This window comes from Bos mutus, chromosome 3, assembly GCF_027580195.1.
Source record: "Bos mutus isolate GX-2022 chromosome 3, NWIPB_WYAK_1.1, whole genome shotgun sequence".
NCBI lineage: Eukaryota > Metazoa > Chordata > Mammalia > Artiodactyla > Bovidae > Bos > Bos mutus.
The window spans coordinates 108,239,606-108,257,067 of NC_091619.1; the positions used below are offsets into that span (position 1 = coordinate 108,239,606).

General features: G+C 38.1%; 1 protein-coding gene across 7 annotated transcripts in view; it reads right to left on the reverse strand.

Moving 5' to 3' along the window:
• Positions 1 to 17,462, reverse strand: part of ZMYM4 (zinc finger MYM-type containing 4) — a 163,910-nt gene that overhangs the window by 133,503 nt on the left and 12,945 nt on the right. The window contains exon 2 of one of the 7 annotated variants that reach the window (XM_070368447.1): positions 17,419 to 17,462. The exons of the other annotated variants lie outside the window; for them this stretch is intronic. Coding sequence (XP_070224548.1) covers positions 17,419 to 17,451 — 33 coding nt within the window. The 5' untranslated portion in view covers positions 17,452 to 17,462. The remainder of the gene's footprint in view (positions 1 to 17,418) is intronic. 7 annotated transcript variants of the gene reach the window in all.

Sequence of the window (17,462 nt, forward strand, 5' to 3'; positions counted from 1 at the left end):
CTTAGCTCAAGTTCATGTCCATTGAGTCGGTAATGCTATCTAACCATCTCATCCTCTTCATTCTCTGCTGTTCTCTCCTTTTGCCTTCAATCATTCCCAGCATCAAGGTGCTTCATCCTGCATCAAAAAGCAAGTAAATTACCAAAGACTACTGAAGTCATGACAGAATGACTCAAGGGCTAACTGAGGATTTTACTGACCACAGATGGTACAACTGACGTATATCAGTTCTCAGTTCATTTCAGTCGCCCAATCATGTCCAACTCTTTGCAACCCCATAGACTGCAGCACGCCAGGCTTCCCTGTCCATCACCAACTCCCGGAGCTTGCCCAAACTCACATCTGTCGAGTCAGTGATGCCATCCAACCATCTCAACCTCTGTCGTCCCCTTCTCTTCCTGCCTTCAATCTTTCCCAGCATCAGTGTCTTTTCTAATGAGTCAGTTCTTCACATCAGGTGGACAAAGTATTAGAGTTTCAGCTTCAGCATCATTCCTTCCAATGAATATTCAGGGCTAATTTCTTTCAGGATTGACTAGTTTGATCTCCTTCCTGTCCAAGGGACTCTCGAGAGTCTTCTCCAACACCACAGTTCAAAAGCATCAATTCTTTGAAGCTCAGCCTTCTTTATGGTCCAACTCTCACATCCATACATGAATACTGGAAAAACCATAGCTTTACAGCTTTAACTATATGGACCTTTGTTGGCAAAGTAATGTCTCTGCTTTTTAATAATGCTGTCTAGGTTTGTCATAGTTTTTCTTTCAAGGAGCAGGTATCTATTAATTTCATGGCCGCAGTTACCATCTTCAGTGATTCTGGAGCCCAAAGAAATAAAGTCCATCACTGTTTCCACTGTTCCCCCATCTATTTGCCATGAAGTATAATACAGTACAATAAACAATACATAAATCCATTTTTGATGACTTACCAGGATAGCTCCCTCATTCCCCCACCCACCCAAAAAACAACCTTTACCTGTCATCTGTAGAGCCTGTGAGGGTATCAACTTATTTTTTAAAATGACAAAAAAAGAATTAAGCATTTATCTTGTCTTTCCTGCATTGACAATATTTCAAAGCAATAAGAAAACGAGAGAGTTAACTGACAAGGAACTATTACAGTTAACAGATACTGCAGAAATAAAAGAATCAGGAAACGATCATTTTATAACTACTAATTAAATAGTGAATCAAGAACTAATCAACGAATGATAAAAGCATTAGATCAAAACTGAAGGAGAACTTTTTAATATATGAATTAGGCTGATATCACCTGACCTAGGATGAACATCACGAAGAGTGATGTGCTACCATTGCCAGTGTCATAGAAAGAACACAGGACCACCTATGAAGAAGTCTTTGCAAAAAAAAAACAATTAAGCATGAATCTAATCATACTTCTAACAGCTTACAGGGAACATAAGGGATGGAGGAATGTGTTCAATGACACCAGGATATAACCAGCAAAACACAGAATGTAGGAAATGCTGTACAACAAATCAAACAGTATCTTCTAAAAATAAATGGCTTTTTTTTTAATGGGGGAAGATTTACTGATGAAAAGAGGCTGAAAAGACACAACAACCCACAGACTCTGTTTTAGCAACACACAAATCTTATTTTAGCTACTAACTTTCTGAAACAGTTTCAACAGATGAACAGGGCATTAAGTGAAACTGAAAAATTACTAATGATTTTGTTAAGTGCGATAATGGTATTTATGGCTTATTTTTTGTAAAAAAGAGACTCATCTTTCAGAGATACATATTTTATGTATTAATAGGTAAAAAAACGTATGTCCAGGATTTGCTTTAAAATATGACAGGGAGGGGCTTCTCTGGTGGTCCAGTGGCTAAGACTCTGCGCTCTGAATGCAGGAGGCCCAGGTTTGAGCCCTGGTTGGGTAATTAGATTCCACATGCCCACAATGAAGATCAAAGATCCTGTGCGCTGCAACTAAGGCCTGGTGTAGCCAAATAAATACTTTATACACACACACACACACACACACACACACACACATACACACATGTATATTGTAGGGAAAGAAATGTGGGAAGAATAGATGAAAAATGAGGCAAAAAGTTGATGAATCTTTAAAAAGATGAATGATGAATACATGAGCATTAGTTTATCTACTCACATTTATGTTTGAAAATTTTCATAACAAAGGTTAAGCAAAGTAGTAATCAAGTAGAAATCTCTTAAAAGTTGTATTCCTCACACTAAACAAGCCACTTTTTCTTTTAACAAACCATTTGTACAGGAGGCAGTGATCAAGAACATCCCCAAGAGAAAAGAATGCAAAAAGACAAAATGGTTGTCTGAGGAGGCCTTACAAATAGCTAAGAAAAGACAAGATACAAAAGGCAAAGGAGAAAAGGAAAGATATTATGCACTTGAATGCAGAGTTCCAAACAACAGCAAGGAGAGATAAGAAACTCTTCCTCAGTGATCAATGCAAAGAAATAGAGGAAAACAATAAAATGGCAAAGACTAGAGATCTCTTCAAGAAAATTAGATACCAAGGGAACATTTCATGCAAAGATGGGCACAATAAAGGACAGAAATGGTATGGACCTAACAGAAGCAGAGGATATTAAGACAAGGTGGCAAGAAAACACAGAAGAACTATACAAAAAAATATCTTCATGACCCAGATAACCAGGATGGCGTGATTACTTACCTAGAACCAGGCATCCCGGAATGCAAAGTCAAGTGGGCCTTAGGAAACATCACTACGAATAAAACTAGCAGAGGTGAAGGAATTCCATTTAAGCTATTTCAAATCCTAAAAGATGATACTGTCAAACTGCTGCACTCAATATGCCAGCAAATTTGGAAAACTCATCAGTGGCCACAGGACTGGAAAAGGTTTCTTTTCATTCCCATCCCAAAGAAAGGCAATGCCAAAGAATGCTCAAACTACCATACAATTGCACTCATTTCACACACTAGCAAAGTAATGCTCAAAATTCTCCAAGCCAGGCTTCAACAGTACATGAACTATGAACTTCCAGATGTTCAAGCTGGATTTAGAAAGGCAGAGGAACCAGAGATCAAATTGCCAACATCCTTTGGATCATCAAAAAAGCAAGAGAGTTCCAGAAAAACATCTACTTCATTGACTACACCAAAGCCTTTGACTGTTTGGGTCACAACAATCTGTGGAAAATTCTTAAACAGATGGGAATACCGACCACCTTACTGCCTCCTGAGAAATCTGTATGCAGGTCAAGAAGCAATAGTTAGAACCCGACATGGAACAGACTGGTTGCAGATCGGGAAAGGAGTACGTCAAGGTTGTATACTGTCACCCTGCTTATTTAACTTATATGCAGAGTACATCATGAGAAACGCTGGGCTGGGAGAAGCCCAAGCTGGAATCAAGACTGCGGGAGAAATATCAGTAACCTCAGATATGTAGATGACATCACCCTTATAGCACAAAGCCAATAAGAACTAAAAAGCCTCTTGATGAAAGTGAAAGTGGAGAGTGAAAAAGTTGGCTTAAAGCTCAACATTCAGAAAATGAAGATCATGGCATCTGGTCCCATCACTTCATGGGAAATAGATGGGTAAACAGTGGAAACAGTGTCAGACTTTATCTTTTTGGGCTCCAAAATCATGGCAGATGGTGACTGCAGCCATGAAATTAAAAAATGCTTGCTACTTGGAAGAAAAGCTATGAACAACCTCAGCAGCATATTAAAAAACAGAGACATTACTTGCCAACAAAGGTTTACCTAGGCAAAGCTATGGTTTTTCCAGTGGTCATGTACAGATGTGACAGTTGGATTATAAAGAAAACTGAGTGCACTGGGATGACCCAGAGGGAGGGGAGGGGAGGGAGGAGGGTTCAGGATGGGGAACGCGGGTATACCTGTGGCGGATTCATTTTGATATTTGGCAAAACTAATACAATATTGTAAAGTTTAAAAATAAAATAAAATTAAAAAAAAAAGAGAGAGAAAAAAAAAATAAAGAAAACTGAGCACCAAGAATTGATATTTTTGAACTGTGGTGTTGGAGAAGATTCTTGAGAATCCCTTGACTCTCTACAAGGAGAGCCAACCATTCATCATGAAGGAAACCAGTCCTGAATATTCATTGGAAGGGCTGATGCAGAAGCTGAAACTCCAATACTATGGCCACCTGATGTAAAGAAGTGATTCAATGGAAAGACCCTGATGCTGGGAAAGATTGAAGGCAGGAGGAAAAGGGGACGACAGAGGATGAGATGGTTGGAGGGCATCACCGACTCGATGGACATGATCTTGAATAAGCTCTGGGAGTTGGTGATGGACAGCGAAGCCTGGCGTGCTGCAGTCCATGGTGTCACAAACAGTCAGACACGACTGAGCGACTGAAATGAACTGAACTGAAAAATAACTATTTGGGGGCCTTTCTTTACTCCTTTCATCCAACAAATGGCAACAAAACAAAGCACATCTTCTTTTGGTAACAGGCAGAGGACCCTTTTTTCCTTTTTATCATGGTTGAATACTCTTTCAATTAAAGTGAAATTATTTTTCATATATAAAAATTACAGTAAAAAAAGTATTTACTTCTCCAATACATATGTTAAGACATCAAGCATGAAAAATAACTGAACGTCAGTAAACATGCATATTTTTTTAAACTATCTTTAGTGGACCATTTCAACTTTGATATAAATTCATCAAAACTCATATGAAAAGCATATAAAAAAGCAAAAAATTTACTATGCTATATTAGAATTCAAGAACTTCTGAAAACAACATAGTCAATTTCAGGAGAATAAATGGACTGAACCAGAGAAAAACTGAAACAAACATTTGCTTCTTAAATAATTCAAGCACCACACAGAAATGGAAAGGAAGAAAAGACTAATGTTCACTACCAGTTTCTGGCAATGATCTGAAAGCCTTCCATGACAAGATCTTTGGCTCTTAGTCTTTCCCTTTGCTTTTAGAAATCACCACCTAATGTATTCCATGTGCACTAACCTACTGAAACCTACTAAGAGAGTTAGAGTGTCTTTATTTCCATCTTATACATAAGGAAACACAAACTGTTGTTACTGCTAAGGACCAGGGCCAAATTCTACTGTCAATGGTTCCTATTCTGCAATCTTCCACTTTCTCCCCCATATTCTACTTCAAAAGGTCTGGGATAGACAGAAACTGGATGGGTATTTGTGTATTGTAAAGGGGGGACGGGTGGTGAATTCCTTCAGGGGATTCTGAAAAATACACCATGGTTTTTATTCTTCAATTTGTTAATGTGGTATATTACATTGATTGATTTCTGGATATTGAAAAATACTTATATCCATGAGATAAATCCCACTTGATCAGTGTGTATGATCTCTCAAATATATTGCTGGATTCAGTTTGCTAGTATTTTGTTGAAGACTATTTTGCATCTATGCTCATCAGTGATATTAGTCTGGAATTTTGTTTTTTTGTGATAAATGTGTCTGCTTTGAGTATAAGGGTGATGGTGGCCTCATAAAATGACTTCAGAAATGTTCCTTCCTCTGAAATTTTTTAAAAGACTTTGAGACGAACAGATGTTAACTCTTCTCTAAATGTTTAGTAGAATTCACCGGTGAAGCCATCTGATCCTGGACTTGTTTTAAATTACTGATTCAGTTTCAGTACTGATAACTGGTTTGTTCATATTTTCTATTTCTTACTGTTTCAGTCTTAGGAGATTGTATCTAAGAATTTGTCCACTTTTTCTAGGTTGTCCACTTTATTGGCATGCTGCTGTTCACAGTTGGAGAAGGCAATGGCAACCCACTCCAGTACTCTTGCCTGGAAAATCCCATGGACGGAGGAGCCTGATGGGCTGCAGTCCATGGGGTTGCTGACAGTCGGGCACAACTTCACTTTCACTTTTCACTTTGTGCATTGGAAAAGCAAATGGCAACCCATTCCGGTGTTCTTGCCTGGAGAATCCCAGGGACGGGAGAGCCTGGTGGGCTGCTGTCTATGGGGTCGCACAGAGTTGGACACGACTGAAGTGACTTAGCAGCAGCAGCAGCAGCTGTTCACAGTAGTCTCTTATGACCCTTTGTATTTCTGTGGAGTCAGTTGCAACTTCACCTTTTTCATCCGATTTTACTGATTTGAGCTCTCTCCATTTTTTCTTGATGAGTCTGGGTAACCGTTAGTCAATTTTGTCTATCATTTCGAAGAACTAGCTTTTAATTTCATTTATCTTCTCTACTGCTTTTTATTGCAGAGAAAGGAACACCTCTGCCAACAGCAGGCAAAGATATCACACACAAAAAATATTACAGGCCAGTATCACTGATGATAATCTCCAAGCTAGGGTTCAACTGAGAACTTCCAGATGTTCAAGCTGGATTTAGAAAAGGCAAAGGAACCAGAGATCAAATTGCCAACATCCACTGGATCACAGAAAAAGCAAGAGAATTCCAGAAAAACATCTACTTCTGCTTTATTGACTATGCCAAAGCCTTTGACTGTGTGGATCACAACAAACTGTGAAAGCTCTTCAAGAGATGGGAATACCAGACCACCTTACCTGCCTCCTGAGAAATCTGCACGCAGGTCAAGAAGCAACAGTTAAAACCAGACATGGAACAACAGACTGGTCCAAATTGGGAAAGGAGTACGTCAACAGCTGTATGCTGTTACCCTGCTTATTTAATTTATATACAGAGTACATCATGAGAAATGCCAGGCTAGATGAAGCACAAGCTCGAATCAAGATTGCTGGGAGAAATATCAATAACCTCAGATATGCAGATGACACCACCCTCATGGCAGAAAGCGATGAAGAACTAAAGGGCCTCCTGATGAAAGTCAAAGAGGAGAGGGAAAAAGCTGGCTTAAAACTCGATATTCAAAACACGAAGCTCCCACAGCATCCAGTCCCATTACTTCATGGCAACAGATGGAGAAACAATGGAAACAGTGACAGACTTTATTTCTTTGGGCTCCAGAATCACTGTAGATGGTGCCCGCAGCCATGAAATTAAAAGACACTTGCTCCTTGGAGGAAAAGCTATGACCAACATAGACAGCATATTAAAAAGCAGAGACATTACTTTGCCAACAAAGGTCCATATAGTCAAAGTCATGTTTTTTCCAATAGTCATGTATGGATGTGAGAGTGGACTCTAAAGAAAGCTGAGCACCAAAGAATTGATGCTTTTGAACTATGGTGTTGGAGAAGACTCTTCAGAGTCCTTTGGACTGCAAGGAGATCAAACTAGTCAATCCTAAAATAAAATCAGCCCTGATATTCATTGGAAGGAATGATGCTGCCTGAAACTCCAATACTTTGGCCACCTGATGCGAAGAACTGACTCATTAGAAAACATCCTGATACTGGGAAAGACTGAAGGCAGGAGAAGGGGACAACAGAGGATGAGATGGTTGGATAGCATTACCGACTCAATGGACATGAGTTTGAGCAAGCTCTGGGAGTTGGTGATGGCCAGGGAAACCTGGCATCCTTCGGTCCATGAGGTCGCAAAGAGTCAGAGAGAACTGAGCAACTGAACTGAACTTATCACTGATGAACAACAGATACAAAAATCCTCAACAAAATACTAGCAAACCAAACCCAACAATACATTAAAAGGATCATACATCGTGATAAAGTGTGATTTATCCCAGGAAAGCAAGGATTTTTCAATATCCAAAGATCAATATGATACATCATATTAACAAACTAAAGAATAAAAACCACAGAATCATCTCAATAGATGCAGAAAATGCTTCTGACAGAACTCAATATCCATTGAAAATAACTCTCTAGAAAGCAGGCACAGAGGGAACATATCTCAACATAATAAAGGTCACATATGACAAACCCATGGCTAACATCACACTCAACAATGGAAAGTTCAAAGCATTCCTTCCAAGACCAGAAACAAGACAAGGAAGGACACTTTCACCACTGTTATTCAACAGTTTGCAAAGTCCTAGCCATAGCCTCAGAAAAGAAAAACAAAGGAATCCGAATGGGAAGGAAGAACTACAACTGTCAATGTCTGCAGATAACATGATAGTATAGACAGAAAATCCTAGAGATGCCACCAGAAAACTACTAGAACTCATCAGTGAATTTGGTAAAGTTACCAAATACAAAATTAACATACAGAAGCCTTTTACATTTCTACACACTAACAACAAATTATCAAAAACAGAAATTAAAGAAACAATCCTGCTTATCACTGCACCAAAAACAATAAAATACCTAGGAATAAATCTACCTCAGGAGGCAAAAAGCTTGTACTCCAAAAACTGTAAGACACTGATGAGAGACATTGAAGTCAACACAAATGGAAAGATATATTGTGTTCTTGGATGGGAAAAATCAATACTGTTAAAAATAACCATACTACCCAAGGCAATCTACAGATTCAATGCAATCCCTATCAAACTACCATGGCATTTTTCACAGAACTAGAACAAATAATTTTAAATTTTGTATGGAAACACAAAAGATCCTGAATAGCCATAACAATCTTGAGAACGAAGAATAAAGCTGAAGGAGTCAGACTCCCTAACTTCAGGCTATATTACAAAGCTACAGTAATCAAACTCAAATTACCAAACCAGACACTAGATCAATGGAAGAGGACAGAAGGCCCAGAAATATACTCATATGCTTACGTCTGACAAATCTATGACAGAGGAGGCAAGGATGTACTGTGGAGAAAAGACAGCCTCTTCAACAAGTGATGCTGGGAAAACTGGACAGCTACACGTAAAAAGAGTGAAATCAGATACACACTACACACAAAACAAACTCAAAATGGATTCAAGACCTACATATAAGACGGGATACTATAAACTTCTAGAGGAAGACACAGGCAGAACACTCTTTGACATAAACACAGGGAATTAACCTAAATGTCCACTGACAGATGAATGCACAAACCAGATGTGGTATGTGTGCACGCGTGCCTGTGTGTGTGTGTGTATATATATGAAAATATATAAAGGAGTATTACTCAGCCATAAAACAGAATGAAATAATGTCATTTACAGCAATATGAATGATCTAGAAACTTACATGTGGAATCTGAAAAAATGATACAGATGAACTTATTTACAAAGCAGAAACAGACTCACAGACATAGAAAACAAGTTTATGGTTACCAAAGAGGAAAAGGGAGGAATGATAAATTAGGAATGTAGGATTAACAGAGACACACTTCTCTATACTAAATAAACAACAAAGACTTACTGTATGACACATGAAACTATGTTCAGTATCTTGTAATTAACTATAATGGAAAAGAAATATGAAAAAAATAGATAAATACATGTATGACTGACTCAATCTGCCACACACCTGAAACTAACACACCACTGTAAATCAACTATAATTCAATAACAAGTTGCTTTTTTTGTTTTTTTGGTTTTTTTTTTTTCAGGGGAAGTAATAATTTAATGTAAAAAAATAAATGCACAACAATGCCAACAAAATAACAACATAGTAAAATTCCTAGAAGAAAATAAAGTAGAAACTTCTTTATGATCTTTAACCAGGGAAGATATTTCTAAGCAATACAGAAAACTACTAAGGCATAAATAAGAAAAAGTGACAAGTTCAACTACATAAAAGTGAAAACATTTTCTACCCATTTAAAAATGTGAAAAGACAAGCAATAAACTGGAAGAAAATATCTGCAATGCATATAATATTCAAAGGCATAATATCTACAATATATAAAGTTCTCTTTCAAATCCAACAATAAAGAGAGAAATATTCCAATGTGAAATTAAACAAATGGTATGGAGAGGCAAATAATTCTTGGCAGATGAAACACAGCTAGTCAAAACAAATGCATAATCTCACTAGCATTCAGGGAAATGCAAATAGTTGCTTTTTTTGAAACAAAAAAAAAGAAATACATCATGATGTTTTCTATTGGGTCCTTTGACATGATCTACGTGCTTATTCCCACAAAATTAAATTTGTGTCTGTGTGTGTATTCACCCACTTCAATCTCAATTTCTACTCTTTGAAAAATACTTAAGAATATGAAGTTGAGCCACAGACTAGGAAAAAATATTTCCAAAACACATATCAAGTAAAAGATTTATATCCAAAATACAAAAATAACTCTTAAAATGCAACATAAGAAAACAGATATGACCCAGCAATCCCACACCTAATTATTTACCCAAAGGAAATGAAAATGTATGTGTATACAAAAACCTATAAGCAAGAAGTTCAGACTGATGTTTCCTGTTGAAAAGGAGATGTTATTGTTCCTTTACTCAGAGTCTCCTACTGAAGATTCACGTCTGAAATTACTTTTAGAATAAGTGCTAGAAGATACTGGTTTTTTTTAGCAGATTCAGTAATGTTTGCTCCAGTTAATAATGGCACATACATACCTAACCGTATTCTCTCATCAATCACATTAGAATTATCTATATTTTCCTATTATGGTTCTTATTTCTTTTAATCTTTTCTCCCTATACATCTTTTCATAAACTGCCTCAAAATCATTGTTCATTATGAACAAGTATAAAGAAATTACACCCAACGTAATAAGCTTTTTCCTCATTAATTCCTTCTTGAAAATGAAGGGGTTTTCCCCATTTGTATACTTTGCTTTAAACTTTTTTTGAAAGAGCAAAGTGTTATAGTATATCCCTGCAATAATATAGTGCTTAGGAAAAGAAAAAAATCTATAGGCAGGGACCTTCCTGGTGGTCCAGTGGTTAAGAATCCATCTTCCAATTCAGGGGACATGGTTGAAGAACTAAGATCTCACATGCCATGGTGCAATTAACTCCATGCACTCTAGAGCCTGAGCTCCACAACACAAGAAGCCCACACTACACAAAGAGAAGCCTGCACGCACGACTAGAGAAGTCAGCACACCACAACAAAGACCAGGGCAGCCAAATAAAAAACACTTATAGGCAAATATTTATTATGACTTTACTCATAATCACCAAAAACTAGAAACAATTGTTTTTCAACTGGAAAGTTGATAGATTTTGGTACATCCACAAAAAGGAATGTTAGTCACCAATAAAAAGGAACTGCTGACACATGCAACAATATGGATAAATTTCAAATGCATTATGCTAAGTGAAAAAAACAAAATTCATAAGGCTGCATACTGTATGATGTTATTTATATGGTTTTCTGAAAATGCAGAATTGCGGAAGAGAAAACGGATCAGGGCAGAGGTAGGGGAAAGGCTGGCTGTAAGGGACATGAGGGTTTGGGGGTTGATGGAACTGTTCTGGATCCTGACTCTGTTGGTAGTTCAATAAGTTACAGAATGTACTGTACAGTAAAAGGGATAAATGTTACTCCATATAGAATACCTCAATAAACCGTAAATATATTTTTCACATGCCTTGAATCAGTAGTTTCACTTCTAGAGTTACAGACAGAAGTTACACACAATCAGACTTCCCTGGTGGTACAGTGGATAAGAGCCTGCCTGCCGATGCAGGGAACACAGGCTCGATCTCTGGTCTAGAAAGATTCCACATGCCACAGAGCAACTAAGCCTCTGTGCCCCAACTACTGAAGCCCGTGTGCTGAGAGCCTGTTCTCCAAAAAAAGAGAAGCCACCTCAATGAGAAAGCGGTGCACCACAATGAAGAGCAGACCCCACCTGCTGCAACTAGAGAAAACCTGTGACCAACAACAAAGACCCATCACAACCAAAAATAAAATAGTTTAAAAAAAAAAACTTGTAAAAAGTTACACAGAAAGCTGTTTGCTTTAAACCTTTTTCTATAACAACTTCAATGAGATGCCACATAATTCACATCACACATCTAAAGTACACAACCCAATGAGTGTTAGTATACTCAGAGTTACATAACCATGACCACAATCGATTTTAGAATATTTTTCTTATCCCAGGAGGAAACCTCAAACCCTTGGCTATCACTCACTGGTCCCAACATCCCCCAACCAGTTTAGCCAGTTTCAGTTCAGTCGCTCAGTCATGTCTGACTCTTTGTAACACCATGGACTGCAGCACACCAGGCCTTCCTGTCCATCACCAACTCCCGGAGCTTGCTCAAACTCATGTCCATTGCGTCAGTGATGCCATCCAACCATCTCATCCTCTGTCGTCCCCTTCTCCACCTGCATTCAATCTTTCTCAGCATCAGGGTCTTTTCCAATGAGTCAGTTCTTTGCATCAGGTGGCCAAAGTATTGGAGTTTCAGCTTGAGCATCACTCCTTCCAATGAATATTCAGCACTGATTGCTTTTAGGATGAACTGGTTGGATCTCCTCATAGTCCAAGGGACTCTCAAGAATCTTCTCCAATACCACAGTTCAAAAGCATCAATTCTTTTTTTTTTTTTTTTAAAGCATCAATTCTTCAGCGCTCAGCTTTCTTTATAGTCCAATTCTCACATCCATACATGACTAATGGAAAAACCATAGCCTTGACTAGAGGGACCTTTGCTGGCAAAATAATGTCTCTGGTTTTTAATAAGCTGTCTAGGTTGGTAATAGCTTTTCTTCCAAGGAGCAAGCGTCTTTTAATTTCATGGCTGCAGTCACTATCTGCAGTGATTTTGGAGCCCCCAAAAGTAGCCTCTCACTGTTTCCACTGTTTCCCCATCTATTTGCCATGAAGTGATGGGACCAGAGGCCATGATCTTAGTTTTCTGAATGTTGAGTTTTAAGCCAACTTTTTCACTCTCCTCTTGTACTTTCGTCAAGAGGCTCTTTAGTTCTTCTTTGCTTTCTGCCATGAGGGTGGTGTCATCTGCGTATCTGAGGTTGTTGATATTTCTCCCAGCAATCTTGATTCCAGCTTGTGCTTCATCCAACCAGTTTAGCCTCACTTTTAACAGGAAAAGATTTTAAACAACCTAAGAATTGGAGGATATTCCCACATTATGGTCTATCTATACCACAGATTATTACAATTTAAAATATTTTAAAGTTATAAAGTATTACAACTTAAAAATATTATCATTTTAAAGCCATTAAAGTTATGTTTACAAGCATATTTTTAATAACAGAAGCAGTGCTCGGGGTAAAAATTTAGGTTAAAAAATCAGGAAACAATTATGGCTGAATAAAACACGATTTTTTTAAAAGGCACAAAAGCAAGAAAAGTAGCATGTCAATCAACATAGCTGTATTGACAGAATTTATATAAGAGAACGGAATGAGAAGTAGTTGGAACCATTTGATAGGTCTTTAGGCTATATCTAGAGCCGTGGTACTCAACGAGGGGCAATCATGCCCCTCAGGAGACATCTGGCCATGCCTGGAGGTATTTTCAGTTCTCACAATGGGGAGTCAGTGCTACTGGCATGCAGTTGGTAAAGAACAGGTATACTGCTAAACATCCAAAATACACAGGGCAACTCGCTCTACCCCATACACATTACCTGGTTCAAAACCTCAACAATATCAAAGTTGAGACTCTGATGTATACTTTACAGTGAAGCTGTTATATTCTTATCACAAGCAATTTAGACCAGTAATCTAATGTAAGGAAATAACAGTTTCTTCCTATCTTGGTAAAACCTCCAGGGCTTCCCTGCTGGTTCAGACAGCAAAGAATCCACCTGCAATGTGGGAGACCTGGGTTCGATCCCTGGGTTGGGAAGATCCCTGCAGAAGGAAACGGCTACCCACTCCAGTATTCTGGCCTGGAGAATTCCACGGACAGAGGAGCATGACAGGCTATACAGTCCATGGGGTCGCAAAGAGTCATACAACTGAGCGACTTTCACTTCACTTCACTTCCCTTATCCTCATTACTATGTGTATTCTTTTCCATTTTCCCATCTCAGTTTATGGTGCCACGAAGTATCTAGCTCATCCAGGTGAAAACCCAGAGGTCTGCAGTCTTATTTCCCTATTCAATCAATCCACAAGTTGTACTGACTCCATCTCCAAAATGTATTACAACCAATTCTCACCATCTCTACCTTCCTCAAACAATGGTTACCTTTACACAAAAATTACACCGAGAACCTCCTAATTCATCCTCTTTCCCATCATGCTGCCTGAAGATCACCCTATACACAGGAACTAAAGGAACCTTTTTAAGAGATCTTATTTAAAAACCACAAGCTGGCTTCTTAGAGAAATATCTAATATTGTTTGTTTCCACCCCAATTACTCACTACCATATTATCTTATGCTCTCTTATTTTCTTCACTACCTGAAATTATTTTATCCATTTCTTATTTTCTGTCTTGCACCCCCACCACCAGCATGAACCTTGTCTTTCTTGTTCATTACTATTTCTCCAGCACCTAGAACCATGTGTTCAGTTCAGTGGCTCAGTCGTGTCCAACTCTGAAACTCCATGGCTGTGTGACACATCTTATATATATGTTGAATAAGCCAATCTGTCTTACACAAATGTTGGTCTGTTTGCTCTATTGTAGCCAAAGACTAACATAACACTACATCTCTGCAGAAAGGAGACTGAATCTCCTGAAGTGAACTAGTCCCAATGTTAGTCAGCCAAAAAACAAGAAATTACAGGTCAGGATGCTAGATCCTCAGAAGAAAGGAGAGAGGAATAAGTTCATCTATAAGGTAACATGTTGACCCCCTCACTATTCTAATTCCCTTAGATACTCTTTGAATTCTCTCCCTGTGGCAAGAGGCAGGTTGCTTCACAGCTCTTACTCTCATCCTGGAAATAAGTTCTTTCCCTCAGATCTCAAACTGCTTCCAGGTTGCAAAGAGAAGACATCCTCTATTCACTAGACAATAAGCCGAAGGCTTAGTAGGTAAATGTTACCCATTTCTCCTAGATCAGCCTATGTAAAAGCCAGCTATATTTGTTTTCAAATTCCCTCCTACTATGCTAAACTTTTAACTGTTGTTGTTCAGTCACCCAGTTGTGTCCAACTCGGTGAGACCCCATGACCTACAGCACACCAGGCCTCCCTGTCCTTCACCACCTCCCGAAGTTAGCCCAAGTAAATGTTAATTGCCTCAGTGATGCCATCCAGCCATCTCATTCTCTATTAAAAGTTAAAAGCAAACTTTTTTAATAGTCCTGTGTAAAAAATCATAGCCTGGTCTCAGCTGTATTGGGTGGAATTAAGCTAAGATTTTGTCTCCATATTTGGGTTGCAGAGCCCAAGCAGAACCCCCACCAAGGTAACATAATAGCAGCAAAGACAACCAGAAAGAAACTCTCCCATGAAGGAAAAGAAAATTTCCAGGATGAGAGTAAGAGCTGTGAAGCAACCTGCCTCTTGCCACAGGGAGAGAATTCAAAGAGTATCTAAGGGAATTAGAATAGTGAGGGGGTCAACATGTTACCTTATAGATGAACAGATTTTCATTTCTGAAGATACTTCAGTCTCCGGTGTATAAAATGAATGGGGAATAGGAAACAGTAGATTACAGAAAGGGAAAACAAGAATTGTAAAGGCATAGAAAGTAAAAAGACAAAGCATTTTAAGTACTAGAACTAGGGTGTTGGCAGTAGCACTGAAGTTTTAAAAATAATTTCAGATAATCTCAACAAGATTTACCAATTTAAACTGGATTGATAAGGGAAAAGGAATAAGCAAGATGACTCAGAAGTCTCTAAGTTGGGTGATAATACAGGAAGAAAAACAGGTTCAGAAGGAATAGGGCACTATTTGGAAGATTAAGTACCTGTCAAGGATATAGAGAATTCCATTTTAGGTATACTGAGTTAGCAATACTCACAAGACATCAAAATGTGAGTCAAAGCTCACATTTGGAAACACTGATTTTGAATTTTAGAGACAACAGAGAAGCAAAGGAAGGAAATCACATAATGTATTTAATGGGTAATGGCTAAAATCACTGTAGAAGGAATTACCCAACAAAAATGCAGCTGGGGGAACAAGACCTACTGGGCAAGCAAAGTCAGAGGTGACTGAAAAGAATCAATTCAAGAGAAGAACCACGAGAATGCCATCTTATACCTAAGGGAGAAGTTTCAAGGAAAGAATGGGTAATAGGGTCAGATGTTTAACAAAGATCAAAAAAGGAAAGTTCTGAAAAAGCATCCGTTAGACTTGGTGATTATCAGGTCATTTCAGTGATTTTAAAGAGAATTTAAGTGGTGAAACAGAAGGAAAAGCATAGGTGTGACTGAGGAGTAAATGCGAAATATTCAGCTGATACCATCTCAAAAAAACTCCAAAGTCAAAAGACTTGCCTGAGTTCAGTCTATGGTCTATAAACTACCATTTCCCACTTGGAGTTAATTCCAAGGCTGAAGTGGTAATATACAAGATGAGCCAATGAGCCTAGGAACATCTTTTTGGCCAAAAGGGGAGACTCGAGGACTACTGGAATTAAGTCAAAAGGATAAATACAAGTATTTTATTCTTTTTGATTATAATATAAACAAAATCATTTTTTTATTTCCTTTTGGGGTTGTTCATTGATAGTATATAGAAATAAAACTAAGTTATTTATTTTTTGTATCCTGAACTTTAATTTCTCAGAGGGCTTGATTTTTTGGGGAGGAGGAGGATTTTTACAGGCTTCTACATACAAGGTCATATCCTCTGTAAATATAGTTTTACTTCTTTCTTTGCAATTAGGATCTTTTATTTCTTTCTTGCCTAAATGCTTTGGCTAAAACTTCATATACCACGTTGAACAGAAATGCCAAAAAAGGGCATCTCTGTCTTATTCCTACTCTGAGGGGAAATTTTTTCAGTCTTTCATCATCAAAAATGATGTTAGCTACGATTTTTCATATATAGACTTTATCATATTGAGAAAGTTTCCTTCTATTCCTAGTTTCTTGAGTGTTTTTATAAAAGGATGTTGGTTCTTTTCAAATGCTTTATTTCCCCTACATCAACAAAGATTATCATGCTTTTTCCCTTCACTCTATCAGTGTGGTCTATTACTCTGACTGATATTGTAGCAAAGGAGGTATAAAACTTACACATTGAGGGACGTGTACAAAACATTGCTGAAAGAAATTAAAGAAGACCTAAATAAACTGGAAGACATCCCATGTTCACTGATTCACAACATTTAATAGTGCTGGGATGAAACATACTACTCAGGAGATTCACAGATTGAATCCAATGCCTATAAAAATTCCAATGGCACTACTGCAGAAATCAACAAAAATCCTAAACTTACGAATTTTAAAAAACCCCAAGTAAAGACAAAACAATCTAGAAAAAAAAGTAAAGTTGGAGGACCTGTACCTTCCAATTTCAAACTTCTTACAAACTACAGTAATCAAAACAGGGACTTCCCTAGGGGTCCAGTGTTCAACACTCGATGCTTTCACTGCTGAGGGCCAGGTTCAATCCCAGTCCCTGGCTGGGGAACTAAAATCCCACAAGCCATGCAGGGCAGCCAAAACAACAACAACAACAAACACACACACAATGAGGAATAAATTAGGAATCTGGGATTAACACAGTACTGTATATAAAAATGGATAAACAACAAGTACCTGCTGAACGGCACAGGGAACTATATTCAACATCTTCTAATAAC